The sequence below is a fragment of the Coregonus lavaretus genome (assembly GCF_964263955.1).
Source record: "Coregonus lavaretus genome assembly, contig: HAP1_SCAFFOLD_1214, whole genome shotgun sequence".
NCBI lineage: Eukaryota > Metazoa > Chordata > Actinopteri > Salmoniformes > Salmonidae > Coregonus > Coregonus lavaretus.
The window spans coordinates 123,029-145,574 of NW_028164952.1; the positions used below are offsets into that span (position 1 = coordinate 123,029).

Consider the following 22,546-nt stretch of genomic DNA (forward strand, 5'->3'; position numbering starts at 1 on the left):
GTTGGGATGGTGTTCTTGGGGTTGTACTCATCCTTCTTCTTCCTCCAAACACGGCGAGTGGAGTTTAGACCAAAAAGCTATATTTTTGTCTCATCAGACCACATGACCTTCTCCCATTCCCCCTCTGGATCATTCAGATGGTCATTGGCAAACTTCAGACGGGCCTGGACATGCGCTGGCTTGAGCAGGGGGACCTTGCGTGCACTGCAGGATTTTAATCCATGACGGCGTAGTGTGTTACTAATGGTTTTCTTTGAAACTGTGGTCCCAGCTCTCTTCAGGTCATTAACCAGGTCCTGCCATGTAGTTCTGGGCTGATCCCTCACCTTCCTCATGATCATTGATGCCCCACGAGGTGAGATCTTGCATGGAGCCCCAGACCGAGGGTGATTGACCGTCATCTTGAACTTCTTCCATTTTCTAATAATTGCGCCAATAGTTGTTGCCTTCTCACCAAGCTGCTTGCCTATTGTCCTGTAGCCCATCCCAGCCTTATGCAGGTCTACAATTTTATCCCTGATGTCCTTACACAGCTCTCTGGTCTTGGCCATTGTGGAGAGGTTGGAGTCTGTTTGATTGAGTGTGTGGACAGGTGTCTTTTATACAGGTAACGAGTTCAAACAGGTGCAGTTAATACAGGTAATGAGTGGAGAACAGGAGGGCTTCTTAAAGAAAAACTAACAGGTCTGTGAGAGCCGGAATTCTTACTGGTTGGTAGGTGATCAAATACTTATGTCATGCAATAAAATGCAAAGGAATTACTTAAACATCATACAATGTGATTTTCTGGATTTTTGTTTTAGATTCCGTCTCTCACAGTTGAAGTGTACCTATGATAAAAATTACAGACCTCTACATGCTTTGTAAGTAGGAAAACCTGCAAAATCGGCAGTGTATCAAATACTTGTTCTCCCCACTGTATATATATATTTTACTCTGGGGCAGACTCCGACATTGCTCCTCCTACTATTTATATATTTCTTAATTCCATTATTTTACACTTAGATTCGTTTTTTTTTTTTAGGTATCGTTAGATATCACTGCACTGTTGGAGCAATTAACACAAGCATTTCACTACACCCGCAATAACTAAAAAATTATGAAATTAAAGAGATATTAATGAGTTTGTCTTTTATAGGGCCTGCCATAGCATGGGGATTTTGTATATTTAAATACAATAGCGACCACTAGCGGCTGTCCAGGCTAGATATCCCCATACATTGAGCCTAGGTCAGATGTCAACAATTACATTCTGGTCTATCAGTGAGTCACATCTCTGAACAGACAAAACTATCAATAAAATTGTTCATGCTTTACTGAAACATATTACAACTACACCTGCTGTCTGTTTTTGGAACATAGTGTCCTCTCAAGCGCTTATATGGGAACTACTCAACACCCCACCAATTGATTCTACCCGGACCGTAATCAACGTTGCTCTTTAAACAGGCATGGAGTCAAAACGAACTCCACAAAAAATAGCATTGTAAAATACACATAATTTAGGCCGGCATTGGTTGCCTACTGTTAAACCAGTACCAGAGACTCATCGCCAAAATCCCAAACGCAACAATGGCGTGTCGTACCGTATGTCAACTTCTCCAGCACCGTAAGTACAGTATTTCTGACCACACAACCGCTGCCACTCAAAAAACATGGGCTAACTACCGAATGCTAACTAGATAGCTTCACTGTATACAAAATGACCTTGGGTGTTGCTAAGTACAAGATTAGATGATGAGGACATCATCATCAACAAATGTTAATTATGTAAACTATGACAGTGAGATAGTTTATATAGCTAATCTCGGTTGCTGCATCGCTAACTTGTGGGACGTGGGATTGTGAAAATCAGTTGCCATATTCTTGCTGTCAGATGATGTGGCTGCGTTTTTTCGGGAATTGATTTTCAAGGGATAGTGTTGATGAAACAAGTTTACTGGAGAACGGAGACCAAGTAGAGACTTTTGGACAAGGTGGATAATTGTATAATATAAGGCAGTTTATTCAGAGGTAAAGATATCTGAAATCGCGTGCACGGACCCGTTCGTCAACCTCGTAGGGAGATATCTGAGAGCGCGCCCCAAAACATTGTGTGCTGACATTTTATACAATAAAATAAAGTAGGTTGATTCTAGTAGTTCTGATCTTCCGATTGGTCCTGATGAGTTGGTCGAGGTCATCTCCATTGCATTGGCTCTGAGTCGGGTTCTCTGTCTTCAGATGTTCAGCCTAAGAGAAGGGTTTTTTTGTGTGTGTGTGCTTAACAATGATGATGTGTGTGTATGTGTGTGTGTATGTGTGTGTGTGTATGTGTGTGTATGTGTGTGTGTGTATGTGTGTGTATGTTTAACGATGATGATGTGTGTGTGTGTGTGTGTGTGTGTGTGTGTGTGTGTGTGTGTGTGTGTATGTGTGTGTGTGTGGGGGGGTGTGTGTGTGTATGTCCTCAGAGCAATAACTCGTGAGTTTGGGAGAGCTGAGAGACCTATGGCGTGGGTGTTGTCCATAGCCACCTGCTGATAAGGCCGACAAGATAGAAGTCTTTGTGCATTGTATTAAATCCCAAGGCCCAACACAAGATGGGTTATGCACAAGATTTTAGTCAGACCAAGCTATAACATAATATATTTACTACGACAATAGCTAGTTCCCAATAACACTATTCCAATGAAGACCAACAAATTGTGAATTCCATTAAATATTTAATCTTCAAACTAGTTTAGGCCTAGGAAATTTGTATTATTCCTAGTGTGTTGTCTAATCATGTACTGCCTATGTATCATTGACTCAGGGTTGGCGTCCAGTGCTGCGTCTGTGCGTCCCTCGGCTGCGGAGGTACGTGGTCAGCGCAGCGTCGTGTTTTCCCGGGAGCAGGCTCGCCAGCGCGCCCTGTACCCGCGCACGGAAAAGATCGAGGTGACCCTGCAAATACCTGGTCTGCAGGGCACCCTGCTTGTCATGAACAAGGGAGTGTCCACACCACACAGCTGTGCACGCCGTGAGTACAGGGATGATACCTGTGTGTGTGTCTGTGTGCCACACAGCTGCATACTTAGTACAGTACAGCCAGTGTGTGGAATACGTTTCATGCATGGATTGTCTGTATGCTGTATGATTTTGTCAAGGCAGTCAGAAAAAGTATATAATATGAATCATATTAAATCTCTCTCTCAGACTTGAAAGAGTGGTATGTAACCAGCTCTGCCCTGGCCTTAGTAGACGGAAAGCCCTGGCCCCTGCATCAGCCCCTCACCCAATCCTGCTCCCTCTCCCTGCTCACCTTCAAAGACACAGACCCACTGCTGGTCAACCAGGTACAACACAACACCACATACAGTGGGGGAAAAAAGTATTTAGTCAGCCACCAATTGTGCAAGTTCTCCCACTTAAAAAGATGAGAGGCCTGTAATTTTCATCATAGGTACACGTCAACTATGACAGACAAATTGAGGAAAAAAAATCCAGAAAATCACATTGTAGGATTTTTAATGAATTTATTTGCAAATTATGGTGAAAAATAAGTATTTGGTCACCTACAAACAAGCAAGATTTCTGGCTCTCACAGACCTGTAACTTCTTCTTTAAGAGGCTCCTCTGGCCTCCACTCGTTACCTGTATTAATGGCACCTGTTTGAACTTGTTATCAGTATAAAAGACACCTGTCCACAACCTCAAACAGTCACACTCCAAACTCCACTATGGCCAAGACCAAAGAGCTGTCAAAGGACACCAGAAACAAAATTGTAGACCTGCACCAGGCTGGGAAGACTGAATCTGCAATAGGTAAGCAGCTTGGTTTGAAGAAATCAACTGTGGGAGCAATTATTAGGAAATGGAAGACATACAAGACCACTGATAATCTCCCTCGATCTGGGGCTCCACGCAAGATCTCACCCCGTGGGGTCAAAATGATGACAAGAGCGGTGAGCAAAAATCCCAGAACCACACGGGGGGACCTAGTGAATGACCTGCAGAGAGCTGGGACCAAAGTAACAAAGCCTACCATCAGTAACACACTACGCCGCCAGGGACTCAAATCCTGCAGTGCCAGACGTGTCCCCCTGCTTAAGCCAGTACATGTCCAGTCCCGTCTGAAGTTTGCTAGAGTGCATTTGGATGATCCAGAAGAGGATTGGGAGAATGTCATATGGTCAGATGAAACCAAAATATAACTTTTTGGTAAAAACTCAACTCGTCGTGTTTGGAGGACAAAGAATGCTGAGTTGCATCCAAAGAACACCATACCTACTGTGAAGCATGGGGGTGGAAACATCATGCTTTGGGGCTGTTTTTCTGCAAAGGGACCAGGACGACTGATGCGTGTAAAGGAAAGAATGAATGGGGCCATGTATCGTGAGATTTTGAGTGAAAACCTCCTTCCATCAGCAAGGGCATTGAAGATGAAATGTGGCTGGGTCTTTCAGCATGACAATGATCCCAAACACACCGCCCGGGCAACGAAGGAGTGGCTTCGTAAGAAGCATTTCAAGGTCCTGGAGTGGCCTAGCCAGTCTCCAGATCTCAACCCCATAGAAAATCTTTGGAGGGAGTTGAAAGTCTGTGTTGCCCAGCGACAGCCCCAAAACATCACTGCTCTAGAGGAGATCTGCATGGAGGAATGGGCCAAAATACCAGCAACAGTGTGTGAAAACCTTGTGAAGACTTACAGAAAACGTTTGACCTGTGTCATTGCCAACAAAGGGTATATAACAAAGTATTGAGAAACTTTTGTTATTGACCAAATACTTATTTTCTACCATAATTTGCAAATAAATGCATTAAAAATCCTACAATGTGATTTTCTGGAAAGAATTTCTCATTTTGTCTGTCATAGTTGACGTGTACCTATGATGAAAATTACAGGCCTCTCTCATCTTTTTAAGTGGGAGAACTTGCACAGTTGGTGGCTGACTAAATACTTTTTTCCCTCACTGTATATAGGTATATATGCACTGAGGTATATAGGACCCGTGTAGGGTGAAGTTGCCCTTAGATCAGGATCAGTTTTGCGTTTCCCCCACTAATGGTTAGGGTTGGGAGAAGAGAAGCTGATCCTCAATCTGTACTAAGGGGAAACTTCACCCTGGAGCGTACAGCACCACAGATAATAATGAACGGAGGTGTTCAGCACAATGGATCTACACTGCAAACATTTTAAATCTTACAGTGCCTTCAGAAAATATTCACAACCCTTAACTTTTTACACATTTTGTTGGGTTACAAATTGGGATTCAAATGGATTTAATTGTAAAACAATATCAACGATCGACACAAAATACTATGTAATGTCAAAGTAAAAAAAAAAAAATGTTTCTTGATTAGATAAGTATTCAACCCCCTGGGTAAATACATGTTAGAATCATCTTTGGCAGCGATTACAGCTTTGAGTCTTTTTGGGTAAGTCTCTAAGAGCTTTGCACACCTGGTGGTACAAAATAGGTGCCCTTCTTTGCAAGGCATTGAAAAATTCCATGGTCTTTTTGGTTGAATCTGTGTTTGAAATTCACTACTCGACTGAGGGACATTACAGATAATAGTACAGTCGTGGTCAAAAGTTTTGAAAATGACACACATTAATTTTCACAAAGTCTGACGCTTCAGTTTTTATGATGGCAATTTGCATATACTCCAGAATGTTATGAAGAGTGATCAGATGAATTGCAATTAATTCCATATTCCCTCTTTGCCATGAAAATGAACTTAATCCCCCAAAAACATTGCCACTGCATTTCAGCCCTGCCACAAAAGGACCAGCTGACATCATGTCAGTGAATCTCTCATTAACACAGGTGAGAGTGTTGACGAGGACAAGGCTGGAGATCACTCTGTCATGCTGATTGAGTTAGAATAACAGACTGGAAGCTTTAAAAGGAGGGTGGTGCTTGAAATCATTGTTCATTCTCTGTTAACCATGGTTACCTGCAAGGAAACACATGCCGTCATCATTGCTTTGCACAAAAAGGGCTTCACAGGCAAGGATATTGCTGCTAGTAAGAATGCACTTAAATCAACCATTTATCGGATCATCAAGAACTTCAAGGAGAGAGGTTCAATTGTTGTGAAGAAAGCTTCAGGTCGCCCAAGAAAGTCCAGCAAGTGCCAGGACCGTCTCCTAAAGTTGATTCAGCTGTGGGGGGCAGAGCTTGCTCAGGAATGGCAGCAGGCAGGTGTGAGTGCATCTGCACGCACAGTGAGGTGAAGACTTTTGGAGGATGGCCTGGTGTCAAGAAGGGCAGCGAGGAAGCACTTCTCTCCAGGAAAAACATCAGGGACAGACTGATATTCTGCAAAAGGTACAGGGATTGGACTGCTGAGGACTGGGGTAAAGTCATTTTCTCGGATGAATCCCCTTTCCGATTGTTTGGGACATCCGGAAAAAAGCTTGTCTGGAGAAGACAAGGTGAGCGCTACCATCAGTCCTGTGTCATGCCAACAGTAAAGCATCCTGAGACCATTCATGTGTGGGGTTGCTTCTCAGCCAAGAGAGTGGGCTCACTCACAATTGTGCCTAAGAACACAGCCATGAATAAAGAATGGTACCAACACATTTTCCGAGAGCAACTTCTCCCAACCATCCAAGAACAGTTTGGTGACGAACAATGCCTTTTCCAGCATGATGGAGCACCTTGCCATGAGGCAAAAGTGATAACTAAGTGGCTTGGGGAACAAAATATTGAAATTTTGGGTCCATGGCCAGGAAACTCCCCAGACCTTAATCCCATTGAGAACTTGTGGTCAATCCTCAAGAGGCGGGTGGACAAACAAAAACCCACAAACTCCAAGCATTGATTATGCAAGAATGGGCTGCCATCAGTCAGGATGTGGCCCAGAAGGTAATTGACAGCATGCCAGGGCGGATTGCAGAGGTCTTGAAAAAGAAGGGTCAACACTGCAAATATTGACTCTTTGCATAAATTTAATGAAATTGTCAATAAAAGCCTTTGACACTGTATACTTCAGTATACCATAGTAACATCTGACAAAAATATCTAAAAACAAAAGGGCCATAGATACTGTATACTTCAGTATACCATAGTAACATCTGACAGAAATATCTAAAAACACTGAAGCAGCAAACTTTGTGAAGACCAATACTTGTCATTCTCAAAACTTTTGACTACGACTGTATGTGTGGGGTACAGAGATGGGGTAAACATTCCAAAATATGTTAAACACTATTATGGCACACAGTGAGTCCATGCAACTTATTATCTGACTTGTTAAGCACATTTATTTTTTTAGGCTTGCCATAAAAGGGGTTGAATACTTAATGATTCAAGGCATTTCAGTTTTTTTTTATTTGTAAATATTTCTAAAAACAAAATTCCACTTTGACATTTTGGGGTATTGTGTGTAGATTAGTGACACAAAATCTCAATTTAATCCATTTGAAATTCTGTCTAACACAACAACATTTGGAATAAGTCAAGGGGTTTGAATACTTTCTGAAGGCACTGTATGTGTGTGTGTATATATATATATATATATATATATATATTTGTTTTGAATTGATCTCGCTCACCCAGAAAATGCATCAAGATAATTGGTCTTGTTTTAAGATATTCTGACTTGTTTCAAGCCTTTTTTTTAGGTTAAAGTAAGCAAAATGATTTGCCAGTGCACTAAGATAATTGACCTTGTTAAGACGTCAAGTCATTGCATTCTAATGTTAAGAGATCCAGTATCTAGGTAAGATCAACATTTCTGCAGTGTACATGTAGACTCTAGTGTACAGGGCCATAGATCCTGTATACAGCAAACTTTTAACACCAGCCATATTTGCCCCCAAAGTGGTGGTTTTCTGGTGGTGGTTACTGACTGATCTCAGAATAATGTGACTGTAGTGATTGGCTGATGGTTTATATTTATGTGTGTGTGTGGCCTCTCTCTCCCTCCATAGGCATACTGGCGGTCGTGTGCAGCCCTCCTGGGCCAGGTCCTTCAGGATGCCTTTAAAGAGGACTTCTCTGTGGAGCTGCTCAGAGTCCCAGAGGTGTCAGGTATATGCCAGGAAACACTCACACCCATGTTTTCCCTACCATTTTCAGTAAAAAAAACATCAAGAAATTACTAGCATCTAGCTAACAGATAGGAACTGAATCCTATGGGGATTGGGGTGTTTCTTGTGTTTCTAATCAACAGTATACAGTGCATTCGGAAAGTATTCAGACCCCTTGATTCTTTCCACATTTTGTTACGTTACAGCCTTATTCTAAAATGGATTAAAAAATATATATATCCTCTGCAATCTACACACAATACCCCATAATGACAAAGCGAAAACACGTTTTTATACGTTTTTGCAAATGTATTAAAAGTAAAAAACACAAATACCTTATTTACATACACTACCAGTCAAAGTTTGGACACACCTACTCATTCAAGGGTTTTTCTTTATTTTTACTATTTTTTACATTGTAGAATAATAGTGAAGACATCAAAACTATGAAATAACACATATGGAATCGATAGTAACCAAAAAAGTGTTAAACAAATCAAAATATATTTTATATTTGAGATTCTTCAAATAGCCAACCTTTGCCTTGATGACAGCTTTGCACACTCTTGGCATTCTCTCATATCAATAATAATATCTAACAAGTAATATCTAACAATTTCACAACATATACCAAATACACACAAATCTAAGTAAGAAATGGAATTAAGAATATATACATATATGGACGAGCGGCATGGACTAAGATACAGTAGAATATTATAGAATACAGTATATACAGTTTAAGTTTACATACACCTTAGCCAAATACATTTAAACTCTGTTTTTCACAATTCCTGACATTTAATCCTAGTAAAAATTCCCTGTCTTAGTTCAGTAGGATCACCATTTAATTTTAAGAATGTGAAATGTCAGAATAATAGTAGAGAGAATGATTTATTTAAGCTTTTATTTCTTTCATCACATTCCCAGTAGGTCAGAAGTTTACATACACTCAATTAGTATTTGGTAGCATTGCCTTTAAATTGTTTAATTTGATTCAAACGTTTCGGGTAGCCTTCCACAAGCTTCCCACAATAAGTTGGGTGAATTTTGGCCCATTCCTCTTGACAGAGCTGGTGTAACTGAGTCAGGTTTGTAGGCCTCCTTGCTCGCACACGCTTTTTTAGTTCTGCCCACAAATGTTCTATAGGATTGAGCTCAGTGCTATGTGATGGCCACTCCAATACATTACATTGAATTTTTTTTTTACATTTACGTCATTTAGCAGACGCTCTTATCCAGAGCGACTTACAAATTGGTGCATTCATATCCTATCCCAGGTATTCCTTAAAGAGGTGGGGTTTCAAATGTCTCCGGAAGGTGGTGAGTGACTCCGCTGTCCTGGCGTCGTGAGGGAGCTTGTTCCACCATTGGGGTGCCAGAGCAGCGAACAGTTTTGACTGGGCTGAGCGGGAACTATGCTTCCGCAGAGGTAGGGGAGCCAGCAGGCCAGAGGTGGATGAACGCAATGCCCTCGTTTAGGTGTAGGGACTGATCAGAGCCTGAAGGTACGGAGGTGCCGTTCCCCTCACAGCTCCGTAGGCAAGCACCATGGTCTTGTAGCAGATGTGAGCTTCAACTGGAAGCCAGTGGAGTGTGCGGAGGAGCGGGGTGACGTGAGAGAACTTGGGAAGGTTGAACACCAGACGGGCTGCGGCATTCTGGATGAGTTGTAGGGGTTTAATGGCACAGGCAGGGAGCCCAGCCAACAGCGAGTTGCAATAATCCAGACGGGAGATGACAAGTGCCTGGATTAGGACCTGTGCCGCTTCCTGTGTAAGGCAGGGTCGTACTCTCCGAATGTTGTAGAGCATGAACCTACAGGATCGGGTCACCGCCTTGATGTTAGCGGAGAACGACAGGGTGTTGTCCAGGGTCACGCCAAGGCTCTTCGCACTCTGGGAGGAGGACACAACGGAGTTGTCAACCGTGATGGCGAGATCATGGAACGGGCAGTCCTTCCCCGGGAGGAAGAGCAGCTCCGTCTTGCCAAGGTTCAGCTTGAGGTGGTGATCCGTCATCCATACTGATATGTCTGCCAGACATGCAGAGATGCGATTCGCCACCTGGTTATCAGAAGAGGGAAAGGAGAAGATTAGTTGTGTGTCGTCTGCGTAGCAATGATAGGAGAGGCCATGTGAGGATATGACAGAGCCAAGTGACTTGGTGTATAGCGAGAATAGGAGAGGGCCTAGAACTGAGCCCTGGGGGACACCAGTGGTGAGAGCACGTGGTGCGGAGACAGCTTCTCGCCACGCCACTTGGTAGGAGCGACCGGTCAGGTAGGACGCAATCCAAGAGTGAGCCGCGCCGGAGATGCCCAGCTCGGAGAGGGTGGAGAGGAGGATCTGATTGTTCACAGTATCAAAGGCAGCAGACAGGTCTAGAAGGACAAGAGCAGAGGAGAGAGCGTTAGCTTTAGCAGTGCGGAGAGCCTCTGTGACACAGAGAAGAGCAGTCTCAGTTGAATGACCAGTCTTGAAACCTGACTGGTTTGGATCAAGAAGGTCATTCTGAGAGCGATAGCAAGAGAGTTGGCTAAAGACTGCACGCTCAATAGTTTTGGAGAGAAAAGAAAGAAGGGATACTGGTCTGTAGTTGTTGACATCAGAGGGATCGAGTGTTGGTTTTTTGAGAAGGGGTGCAACTCTCGCTCTCTTGAAGATGGAAGGGACATAGCCAGCGGTCAAGGATGAGTTGATCAGCGAGGTGAGGTAAGGGAGAAGGTCACCGGAGATGGTCTGGAGAAGAGAGGAGGGGATAGGGTCAAGCGGGCAGGTTGTTGGGCGGCCGGCCGTCACAAGTCGCAAGATTTTATCTGGAGAGAGAGGGGAGAAAGAAGTCAAAGCATAGGGTAGGGCAGTGTGAGCAGGACCAGCAGTGTCATTTGACTTAACAAACGAGGATCGGATGTCGTCAACCTTCTTTTCAAAATGGTTGACGAAGTCATCCACAGAGAGGGAGGAGGGGGGGGGGAGGAGGATTCAGCAGGGAGGAGAAGGTGGCAAAGAGCTTCCTAGGGTTAGAGGCAGATGCTTGGAATTTAGAGTGGTAGAAAGTGGCCTTAGCAGCAGAAACAGATGAAGAAAATGTAGAGAGGAGGGAGTGAAAAGATGCCAGGTCCGCAGGGAGTCTAGTTTTCCTCCATTTCCGCTCAGCTGCCCGGAGCCCTGTTCTGTGAGGTCGCAATGAGTCATCAAGCCACGGAGCTGGAGGGGAGGACCGAGCCGGCCGGGAGGATAGGGGACATAGAGAGTCAAAGGATGCAGAAAGGGAGGAGAGGAGGGTTGAGGAGACAGAATCAGGAGATTGGAGGGAGAAGGATTGAGCAGAGGGAAGAGATGATAGGATGGAAGAGGAGAGAGTAGCGGGAGAGAGAGAGCGAAGGTTGCGAAGGCGCATTACCATCTGAGTAGGGGCAGAGTGAGTAGTGTTGGAGGAGAGCGAGAGAGAAAAGGATACAGAGTAGTGGTCGGAGACATGGAGGGGAGTTGACTTTGTTGTCCTTAAGCCATTTTACCACAACTTTGGAAGTATGCTTGGGTTCATTGTGCATTTGGAAGACCCATTTGCGACCAAGCTTTAACTTCCTGACTGATGTCTTGAGATGTTGCTTCAATATATTCACATAATTTTCCTTCCTCATGATGCCATCTATTTTGTGAAGTGCACCAGTCCCTCCTGCAGCAAAGCACCCCCACAGCATGATGCTGCCACCCTCGTGCTTCACGGTTGGGATTGTGTTCTTCGGCTTGCAAGCCTACCCCCTTTTCCTCCAAACATAACAATGGTCATTATGGCCAAACAGTTCTATTTTTGTTTCATCAGACCAGAACACATTTCTCCAAAAAGTAAGATCTTTGTGCAGTTGTAAAACGTAGTCTGGCTTTTTTATAGCGGTTTTGGAGCAGTGGCTTCTTCCTTGCTGAGCGGCCTTTCAGGTTATGTCGATATAGGACTCGTTTTACTGTGGATATAGATACTTTTGTACCTGTTTCCTCCAGCATCTTCACAAGGTCCTTTGCTGTTGTTCTGGGATTGATTTGCACTTTTCGCACGTTCATCTCTAGGAGACAGAACGCCTCTCCTTCCTGAGCGGTATGATGGCTGCGTGGTCCCATGGTGTTTATACTTGCGTACTATTGTTTGTACAGATGAACGTGGTACCTTCAGGCGTTTGGAAATTGCTCCCAAGGATGAACCAGACTTGTGGAGGTCTACAAACAAATTTTCTGAAGTCTTGGCTGATTTCTTTTGATTTTCCCATGATGTCAAGCAAAGAGGCCTTGAAATACATCCACAGGTACACCTCCAATTGACTCAAATGATATCAATTAGCCTATCAAAAGCTTCTAAAGCCATGACATTATTTTCTGGAATTTTCCAAGCTGTTTAAAGGCACAGTCAACTTAGTGTATGTAAACTTCTGACCCACTGGAATTGTGATACAGTGAATTATAAGTGAAATAATCTGTCTGTAAACAATTGTTGGAAAAATTACTTGTGTCATGCACAAAGTAGATGTCCTAACCGACTTGCCAAAACTATAGTTTGTTAACAAGACATTTGTGGAGTGGTTGAAAAACGAGTTTTAATGACTCCAACCTAAGTGTATATAAACTTCCGACTTCAACTGTACATATGAGATGAGTAATGCAAGATATGTAAACATTATTAAAGTGACATGTGTTCCATTTCTTAAAGTGGCCAATGATTTCAATAGGCAGCAGCAGCCTGTAATGTGCTAGTGATGGCTATTTAACAGTCTGATGGCCTTGAGATAGAAGCTGTTTTTCAGTCTCTCGGTCCCAGCTTTGATGCACCTGTACTGACCTCGCCTTTTGGATGATAGTGGGGTGAACAGGCAGTGGCTGATGTCCTTGATGATCTTTTTGGCCTTCCTGTGACATCGGGTGCTGTAGGTGTCCTGGAGGGCGGGTAGTTTGCCCCCGGTAATGCGTTCGGCAGACCGCACCACCCTCTGGAGAGCCCTGCGGTTGCGGGCGGTGCAGTTGCCGTACCAGGCGGTGATACAGCCCTACAGGATGCTCTCAATTGTGCATCTGTAAAAGTTTGTGAGGGTTTTAGGTGCCAAGCCAGATTTCTTCAGCCTCCTGAGGTTGAAGAGGCTCTGTTGCGCCTTCTTCACCACACTGTCTGCGTGGGTGGACCATTTCAGTTTGTCAGTGATGTGTACGCCAAGGAACTTGAAGCTTTCCACCTTCTCCACTGCGGTCCCATCGATGTTGATAGGGGAGTGCCCCCTCTGCTGTTTCCTGAAGTCCACGATCATGTCCTTTGTTTTGTTGACGTTGAGTGAGAGGTTATTTTCCTGGCACCACACTCCCAGAGCCCTCACCTCCTCCCTTTAGGCTGTCTCGTCATTGTTGGTAATCAAGCCTACTACTGTTGTTTCATCTGCAAACTTGATGATTGAGTTGGAGGTGTGCTTGGCCACGCAGTCATAGGTGAACAGGGAGTACAGGAGGGGGCAGAGCACGCACCCTTGAGGGGCCCCAGTGTTGAAGATCAGCGAAGTGATGTTGTTTCCTCCATTCACCACCTGGGGGCGGCCCGTCAGGAAGTCCAGGACCCAGTTGCAAAGGGCGTGGTTCAAACCCAGGGCCTCAAGCTTAATGATGAGCTTCGAGGGTAATATGGTGTTGAATGCTGAGCTATAGTCAATGAACAGCTTTCTTACATAGGTATTCCTCTTGTCCAGATGGGATAGGGCAGTGTGATGGCGATTGCATCGTCTGTGGATCTATTAGGGCGGTAAGCAAATTGAAGTGGGTCTAGTGTGACAGGTAAGGTATATGATCCTCAGGACCTCAGACTGGGGCGAAGGTTCACCTTCCAACAGGACAACGACCCTAAGCACACAGCCAAGACAACGCAGGAGTGGCTTCGGGACAAGTCTCTGAATTTCCTTGAGTGGCCCAGCCAGAGCCCGGACTTGAACCCGATCAAACATCTCTGTTGAGACCTGAAAATAGCTGTGCAGCGACGCTCCCATCCAACCTGACAGAGCTTGAGAGGATCTGCAGAGAAGAATGGGAGAAACTCCCCAAATAAAGGTGTTCCAAGCTTGTAGCGTCATACCCAAGAAGACTTGAGGCTGTAATCGCTGCCAAAGGTGCTTCAACAAAGTACTGAGTAAAGGGTCTGAATACTTATGTAAATGTGATGTTTCAATCTTTCTATTTGTTATACATTTTTAAAAAATTCTAAAAACCCAGTTTTTGCTTTGTCAATATAGGGTATTGTGTGTAGATTGATGAGGATAATAAAGATGTAATCAATTTTAGAGTAAGGCTATAACCTAACAAAATGTGGAAAAAGTGAAGGAGTCTGAATACTTTCCGAAGGCACTGTTTGTAACCAGCTTTTATTTACCCTCGCTCGTTCTCTCGCTCGCTTTTTTGCTCTTTCTTTCTCTCTGGCTCTCGCTGTCTCTCTCAAATTGAGATTGTTTTATTGGCATGAAATACAATTTGTAGATATTGACAAAGCAGTATAGTGGTACAGCATTTCAGTAAATACTGTACAATGCAATGAGGATAATGAAATACAGTTCATTTCAGTAGTAACCAAACCGTGTAGATGAAGGGGAGGAGACAGGTTAAAGAATGCTTTGAGATAATTGAAACATGGATTGTGTACGTGTGCCATTCAGAGAGTGAATGGGCAAGACAAAATATTGATGTGCCTTTTGAACAGGGTATGGTAGTAGGTGCCAGGCGCACCGGTTTGAGGGTGTGAAGTGTGATGGGAATTTCTGTTAAACCTTTATCATGCTTGTTTACTAGAAGCTTTTTCTTTAAGCCTAGTTGCTTAGGCATTAATTCTGAGATTATTGATATAACTAGATCATATGAGATGGGATTATGTGTGCATGGGTATGGGCCTGTTTCTAACTGTTCTATGTGTGTAGCATAGGAACCTAGGTTTAGAGAAATATGTGCATGATGTCTGGGCGCACAGCCAAGAGCTGACAGGCGAGACCTATGGTTTCCTGCTAGTCAGAAGGAAAATAACCTGTTCCTCTTAATCTACTGAAACCAGAGCAAAGTGTTGAATCCGGCGCACTAGTGATAAAGCTGGTGTCCTGGCTAGGGCCTGTTGCTGGGCAAAAGGTTCAAGCGTCTGTGTGTGTTTGGGTGTCAAATCCCACACATCTAGGCAGACAGCGAAAGATGCTTGCTTGCCTGGTTCGAGGGATCATTAATCTACTTTTGAGGAACTATGTCTGGGGAGATTTCCTGTTGTTTTAACACCTATTGTTCTCAGAATGAGACTACCTTTTTCACAGTTAGTCTGTACCCTGTACCCCAGTTCCGTCTCATTGTCCAGAAAATACACGCACCAAGATCACGAGTTTTGTACATGCTTGCATAAGATGGCTTGCCTATATAAGGTTTCTGTACTCCTCGTGTCATTCGGGTGGTCGTTGACCAGCTCCATTATTGCAATAATTAATAGATAAATAAAGTGTGATTGTTTGAAGAAATAACAAAGTCTCTCCTCATTGGTTAGAATTTCCACGTCAGAAGAACTGCAACGCTGCTGGGTTTCTCATGCTTAGCAGTTTCCCATATGTATCAAGAATGGTCCACCACCCAAAGGACATCCTGCCAACTTGACACAACTGTGGGAAGCATTGGAGTCAACATGGGCCAGCATCCCTGTGGAACACTTTCAACACCTTGTAGAGTCCATGCCCTGACAAATTGAGGCGGTTCTGAGGGCGAAAGGGGGTGCAACTTAATATTAGGAAGGTGTTCCTAATGTTTTGTACACACAGTGTATATAATACATACAATGTTTATTCTCGCTCTCGCTCTCTGCAGTAACTTCAGGAGCATTCTGTTGTGATGTGGTGCTGGATCCTCAGTTAGACGCCTGGAGCCCTTCAGAGGTCAGTGTATGTGTGTTATTTTCTGGTTTGTGTAAATATGTATGTTAATCTCTGGTGTGTGTAAACACTTGTTATTCTCTGTTGTGTTCGTGTGCTTACAGTGGAGTCCGAAATGATTGACACCCTTGATAAAGATTAGCAATAATGACTGTATAAAATCAAAAATTCAAATACTGAGCTATATTGTATGGAAATATTGTTTTTATTATATTATTTTAAACTAATACAATTCCTCAGAGAAATAGATTTTGTTTAACAAGTAATAGTTTTGTTTCTTAAAAAGGTAGGGGTCAAAGTTATTGACACCCCTAAAGAGTTTACATAAAGTAGTCAAAGGTTTGGTTGTGTTTCAGATTATTTTGTGCCCAATAGAAAATAATGGTAAAAAATGTATTTTGTAATTTTGGAGTCACATTTATTATAAGTAAGAATAGAATATGTTTCTAAACACTTCTACATTAATGTGCAATGCTACCATGATTACGGATAATCCTGAATGAATCATGAATAATGATGAGTGAGAAAGTTAGAGGGTCAAAAGATCATACCCCCAAGACATGCTAACCTCTCACCATTACCAGTAACAGAGGAGGTTAGAATGTCTTGGGGGGGTATGATCTTTGATCCTCTAACTTTCTCAATCATCATTATTCAGGATTCTCCGTAATCATGGCAGCCACCACATTATTGTAGAAGTCTTTAAAAACATATTATTAAAAAAGTGACTCCAAAATGACCAAATACATTATTTACAATTAATTTCTATTGGGCACAAAATAATCTGAAACACAACCAAAACGAACTGCAAATGCATCCATAAAGTTTGTAGAGTCACAAGTTTAATGTAGTCATTGCGTGCTAGGAATATGGGACCAATTACTTGACTTTGACTACTTTATTTATAAGAATCTTTACGGGTGTCAATGAGTTTTTTTTAGATCATTTTAAAAAAACTTGTTAAACAATCTCTTTCTCTGAGCAATTGTATTAGTTTATACAACGGGTGGGTCTAATCCTGAATGCTGATTGGTTAAAACCGCATTCCAGCCGGTGTCTATTCCACAAGTTACCACCATGTTAAAATGCCTATTTACTCTGTTCCATCTCACTGCGCAATCCACTGTCTCATCAACCCAGCCAGGCACTTTATAAACTTGATCTCCACTATAAAAAGCATCTAGACATTCTCACATTTCTTTTAGACTAAAATGTAGTTTTCAACAGCGGAGATTTGTATAAACCTTGCTGTCTGTCTCTCCGACATTTACAACTTTGTTTCGATATTCAAATTCGATCTCCTGCTGTCCCATAGTAATGAACGTGTCGGGACGAGACAGAAAGGCAGGCAGCGTTTCTCAGCCAGTCGAAATCATGAATCAGCTGGCATTTTTATGGATACAAAGAAATGTCTGTTGAAAGAAGTAAAATGAAACGAAGTGCAGCTAGTTTGCAGTCTTTCCAGCTTCAGTTTGAAGTGATTGTGTTAGCTGTGTTGTTGGCTTGCTCCTCTGAACAACAGTGTCCTGACGAGAGAGCACATTTTCTAAGCCAGGCGAAATTGCACCTCATTAGCTCATTGTTATGGATGTCTCCAAATAAATGTCACTAAAAAACAGCTTAAACAAATGCAAATGCCGCTACTGTTGTTATTCTGGCTGCACTGTTTGACGTGACTGTAAGTTAGCCGTAGTTGACTAGCAAGCAAGGGATAAGAACAGCCAGTATGGCAATGTAACATTTAGAACTAATGACTGGGTCGCGTCCATAGATACAGAACAAAAAAAGACTGAGCGACTGGGTCGCGTCTCTGGCAACCGAACCGATAGAACGAACAACCAGCCGGCTTGGGTAGCAATCCTAGATTTGTGTCGGGACTATATCTTGTGGAAGGATGAAATAGTATGAATAAATTCATCAAAATTACGTTTTTATTGAAAATATGTCAATCATTATTTGAATATGTTGATAATGCCCTCGAAGCCGGTGTTTGGAGGATATATTGCCACAGTTTGCCGGCCTAACAACACCTGTGAGGATATATTGGCACAGTTTGCCAGCCTAACAACACCTGTGAGGATATATTGGCACAGTTTGCCAGCCTAACAACACCTGTGAGGATATATTGGCACAGTTTGCCAGCCTAACAACACCTGTGAGGATATATTGGCACAGTTTGCCGGCCTAACAACACCTGTGCCAATATATCCTCCAAACACCGGCTTCTTGGGCATTATCACTTATATAAAATATATATATTTTAAATATTGCATACATTATACAGTCATTGTTGCTCATCTTTATCAAGGGTGTCAATCATTTCGGACCCCACAGTGCATGTGTGTTGAGCAAAGTGAAATGACCTGAGAGTGTGTGTGTCCCAGGAGTCCCTGCGCTCTCTGACACGTGGTGCTCAGCAGCTGATCCATCAGGACCTGCCCTGGGAGCCTCTGGAGGTAGCGCCCCCAGTGGCCCTGGAGGTCTTCTCTCACAGCAGGTACTTTATTTCTAGACCCTCTGTTGTTCAATTGTATCATTTTTGGGGGATAGAATATACAAGACAAAACCTAAATAATGCAAAGGTATTGAATTTGGCTATCAGTACCCCCTTTCGGAGGACTGAGAATGTGTAGCAGCTTGTTACGTGCTGTTATAACAGGTTATAACCTCCTAAATGAAAATAAGGCAGATGCAACAACCAGCTCTATGAGACCCATATCAAATCAAATCAAATCAAATTTTATTGGTCACATGCGCCGAATACAACAGGTGCAGACATTACAGTGAAATGCTTACTTACATAAGAGCTGACGTTGTGTTTGTGAACAGAACTAGCATTCTCAATTACATAGGTATTTAATGGAAAAGAAACACAATACAAACGTTGGATTTCACCTTAGGTCATAGATGTGTATGGCTTGTTGGTAGCTATTTTCTGGACTGAAGGTCTATTGGCAAAGCCAGATTCGAAACCTCTCTTCTCTTGCAATATTTTCCCTTCTATCCCTTTTCCTCCATGTTTTCATAGCTATTTTTCACTTATTTTACTCTGTTTCATATTCTCTCTTCCAGTGTTCTAGCTGTGCCTGTGTCTTTGTCTGTGTTTGCAGGTGTAAGCAGGAGGAAGTGGAGGAGAAGTCAGCACAAAGTCCTAAAGGCACAGTGATGCTCTACAGGTGAGCTACAGGAACTGTACCGCGGTAGATGTCTCTCTCTCTCTCTCTCTCTCTCTCTCTCTCTCTCTCTCTCTCTCACACACACACACTATTCACATCCTTATTGAGACACACTCATCTTCACTGTGTTCTCATACACACTCATACACATATATGACACACATACTCTTGTCTCACCTCCTATCTGTCTGTCTCTTAGGTGTGGGGACCATGTTCTGTTGAGTGGGGGCCCCTTGGTGGCCAGGACAGGGCTGTGCTCTCAGTACGAGGTCACCGCCATCCACCCTCTAGGAGAGGACGAGTGGGGTCTCCACCGCCGGGCCCAGGGGCTCTCACTGCCCCTCCAGCTACAGGTACATAATCACGCGCACACACACACACACACACACACACACACACACACACACACACATCTGCAGGAGATGTTTCTGTCTATGTATGAAGCATCTTAGAATGTATCCGATTTGTGAGTGAGTGTCAGTGAGGTGATTAGTTTCACTGAGTGAGTCATTCATCGATTTCTTCTGTTCTCTTTCCTTAGGCCCACCACACTGTGTGGAGGAAACTGAGGAGCAGGGCAGAGAAGCTGGTAAAGAAAATAACCTCATTACTTTTTTGAAGTTGTAGCTTGTATGCGACATACCTAGGGTGTTGTCATTTCATCTGAACTGTTTTTAAGGTTGTTGTCTGGTTATTTACCAATGTCCAGAATCACCTGGCTGGCATTTTTACAGCATGTAGCAGTGCTACTGGAAATCGATGGAGACAGCTAGCGGTGCATTCAAAAGCATTACAAATGTTGTGAGGATCAGGTTACGCTTCCACATTATTTTGAATGGTTTGGATGAAACAACAGCACCGTAAGTAAGTCAAAAATGAGTTAAAACGCATCATCACACTTTTAGATTTTTACTGAAAGGGTTCTATCTCGAAAATCTGTTCTGCTGACGTGCACCATTTTTGGTCCATATCAACAGTTGACTAATGAACAAAATACATGTGTTTGAGTAAAGTGATCCTTTAAAAAGTGAAATATCCCTTTAAGAATCTCTATCAGTATCTATTCATACTTAATTATTGAACTGCAGATTTAATCCTAATGCCTCTCCCTCTCTGCAGGTTGAGGTGCCCACAGGATCAGTCAATGAAACTGTTTCAGATACATTGACTCCGCCCTCTGCCCCTAAACAGACTCCTCCCCCTACCCCCCAACAATGATCATGTCTATAACCTTGTCATTAAATATGTCTTTGTAATATTTGTGGAATAAATGTATAACGTATGAAAATCGTCCCCTCTCCTCTGTATACTAAATGCTTGCTGAAAATGAAGTGGGTTATTGGTTTATGACAGTGTAGCTGATTTGGTGTAGAGTGAAGTTGCTGATCTTGGGTCAGTTTTGCATTTTCCCCACTAATGGTTAAGGTTAGGATTGGGGGAAGGGAATCTGATCCTACATCTGTACGTAGTAGCTGATGTGGAATCAAAGGATTGTTGTGCAGAACGTAACTGGTTTGCGCCCAGTGAGGGACAGGGATAGAACCTACTGTTACAACAGCACAGCTCAGTTTACTGTTCCTTAATCGTATGTGCTTGCAGGGGATTTGAAACCAAAGTCAAATGAATTGATGACCTGTGGCGTGTGATATAACCATCTGTCTTTTGTGTGGAATGAAAGCCGTGGTCCGTGCCATGCTCGAGCATGTTAAAGCCATACACTAACACACCCCTCTGCGGCCTTTAACTGCTCAGCTGACAGTATGTGGGCAAAAAGTGTGTGTTGAGTGGTCAGCAGTTTGCTAACACACAAAGACTGGTGTGTGCTGCTCGACCATCGGGGGCAGAGCAGCTGTTGGGTCTGTCGCTTTGGGACAGGTGTTTGAGGAGTGTGTGTGTGTGTGTGTGTGAAAGTGGGCATGAGCTGTCACAGATTACCAGATCAGATTAGGTGACATGGTGTACGTCCCAAATGACTCCCTATTTAGTGCACTACTTTTGGGCAGGGTGCATAGGGCTCTGGTCAAAAGTAGTGCACTATATAGGGAATAGGGTTTCATTTGGGATGAAGAAAAGTGTGATCATAAACAGTAACTGTAGGCCTACAGTACATGTCAACAGTTACAGTATATTCCTCAAACTGAAACAGTGATATAGTATAAAAAGAAATATAACAATGTATGCATAAATGTGATGCTGCATAATTCATCTTGATCTATGACGCTCCATGTCTAGAGTCTCAACAATGGAGATGGGACATTTAATATCCACGGTGCCGTGAGGCAGATCGAGAGGTTGCCCATTGCGCAGCTGTCGCCCCTGCTCAAACAGCCAGCCCCACCCCGACACCCAGCGACAGTATGGGAGACACACCCAAGGACAAATGACCACCCCAGTCCCCCCCACCTCTCACCAATTGAGATGTTTGAACTGGTGCCTGGAATTCCAGATCACTGTATTCCATGGAAATTATCCAGAGAAATGGGTCAAAATGTAGAATATTTGTAATGTTATTGTCCACAAAAAATAGATTTGTCCTGGGTTAGGTAATCCGCTATCAATTCAATATTTTCATCAACTAATGATGGGATAGGCCTATATGCTTTTGGAAAATATAGCTTAGACTGTTTTCTAAATATGTTTTTGTCTAGGCCTATAGGCTATAAAAAGAAGCATTCACAATGGATTATTTCACAACCAAACAATAAAGCAAAAAACTTTAATCCATAAGGCAGTAGCGCTGCGTGGGTAAAATCACTGGGGAAGCTCTATAACCTGTTAATTCAAATGCCTTGCGACTGTGATATATAGGCCTAAAGGCCGAGACAATAAGACAGTGGCAGAATAAATTAAACCACACCTTTGTTTTATCACAAAACCAGATAGCAACCTCTGTCCAGTGAAGTCCACAAAGCATATTGCATGTAGTAACAGACAGTTACATGACCTACAGCATGGTCTAGCAAGTTAATGTTTCCGACATTTTCGGACCACTAAACAACTATTGATTTAGAACCACAGAGTTACCGCAAGTCGCAAAGAAAACAGGAGCTGCCTCCACTATTCCAGCACCATTTCAACTTCAACATTTCAACATCATCAAATCACCTCTGCTTAGTCTAATACAGTGACAACTAAAAGATACCAAAAACAATTTAGTCCAATCAATGTAAGCCAAATATGTGGCTGTCCATGGTTCTGATTTCTGTGTGTGTGTGAGTGTTTGTGCAAGTAGAAAAACATGTTGACTCACCCTACTTGTAGAGAAATGCCAATGCCATCCTCCTCTCTTTCATGACGAAACAGTCTATCACTCTATGATACAGTACACGCTTAAATGTTTTGTTGTCCAAGTCTATCTGGCTAAAATGCTTGCTCGCTAGACTAACTTCCATTCGTGGGCAACGTTAGCTAGTTAACATTAGCCTTCTACATCTAGCTACAAATTGAACTTCC

General features: G+C 43.0%; 1 protein-coding gene across 2 annotated transcripts; it reads left to right on the forward strand.

The window, feature by feature from the left end:
• The first annotated feature begins 1,426 nt into the window (after positions 1 to 1,426).
• LOC311116428 (large ribosomal subunit protein mL39-like) lies at positions 1,427 to 20,376 on the forward strand. Of its 2 annotated transcripts, XR_014611413.1 has the most exons (11): positions 1,427 to 1,609; positions 2,795 to 3,001; positions 3,178 to 3,317; positions 7,904 to 8,003; positions 15,853 to 15,920; positions 18,302 to 18,414; positions 19,028 to 19,093; positions 19,293 to 19,446; positions 19,635 to 19,682; positions 19,803 to 19,957; positions 20,213 to 20,376. XR_014611413.1 is itself a non-coding variant. In XM_084191514.1 (10 exons), the coding sequence occupies exons 1-10, from the start codon at positions 1,573 to 1,575 to the stop codon at positions 20,309 to 20,311; spliced, it is 1,032 nt and encodes a 343-aa protein (XP_084047640.1). In that variant the 5' UTR covers positions 1,427 to 1,572; the 3' UTR covers positions 20,312 to 20,375. The 2 variants fall into 2 exon arrangements, 1 of the variants encoding a protein (XP_084047640.1); XM_084191514.1 differs by lacking the exon at positions 19,803 to 19,957 and having other exon boundaries at positions 20,213 to 20,375.
• Positions 20,377 to 22,546: the final 2,170 nt, after the last annotated feature.

What these genes read in the sequence shown, in the direction of transcription:
- LOC311116428 (XM_084191514.1), top strand. Translation starts at nt 1,573, where the DNA reads ATGGCGTGTCGTACCGTATGTCAACTTCTCCAGCACC. An exon ending in ACGCCTGGAGCCCTTCAGAG is followed by an intron (nt 15,921 to 18,301) that starts GTCAGTGTATGT and finishes TGTGTGTCCCAG; the next exon opens with GAGTCCCTGCGCTCTCTGAC. An exon ending in GGCACAGTGATGCTCTACAG is followed by an intron (nt 19,094 to 19,292) that starts GTGAGCTACAGG and finishes TCTGTCTCTTAG; the next exon opens with GTGTGGGGACCATGTTCTGT.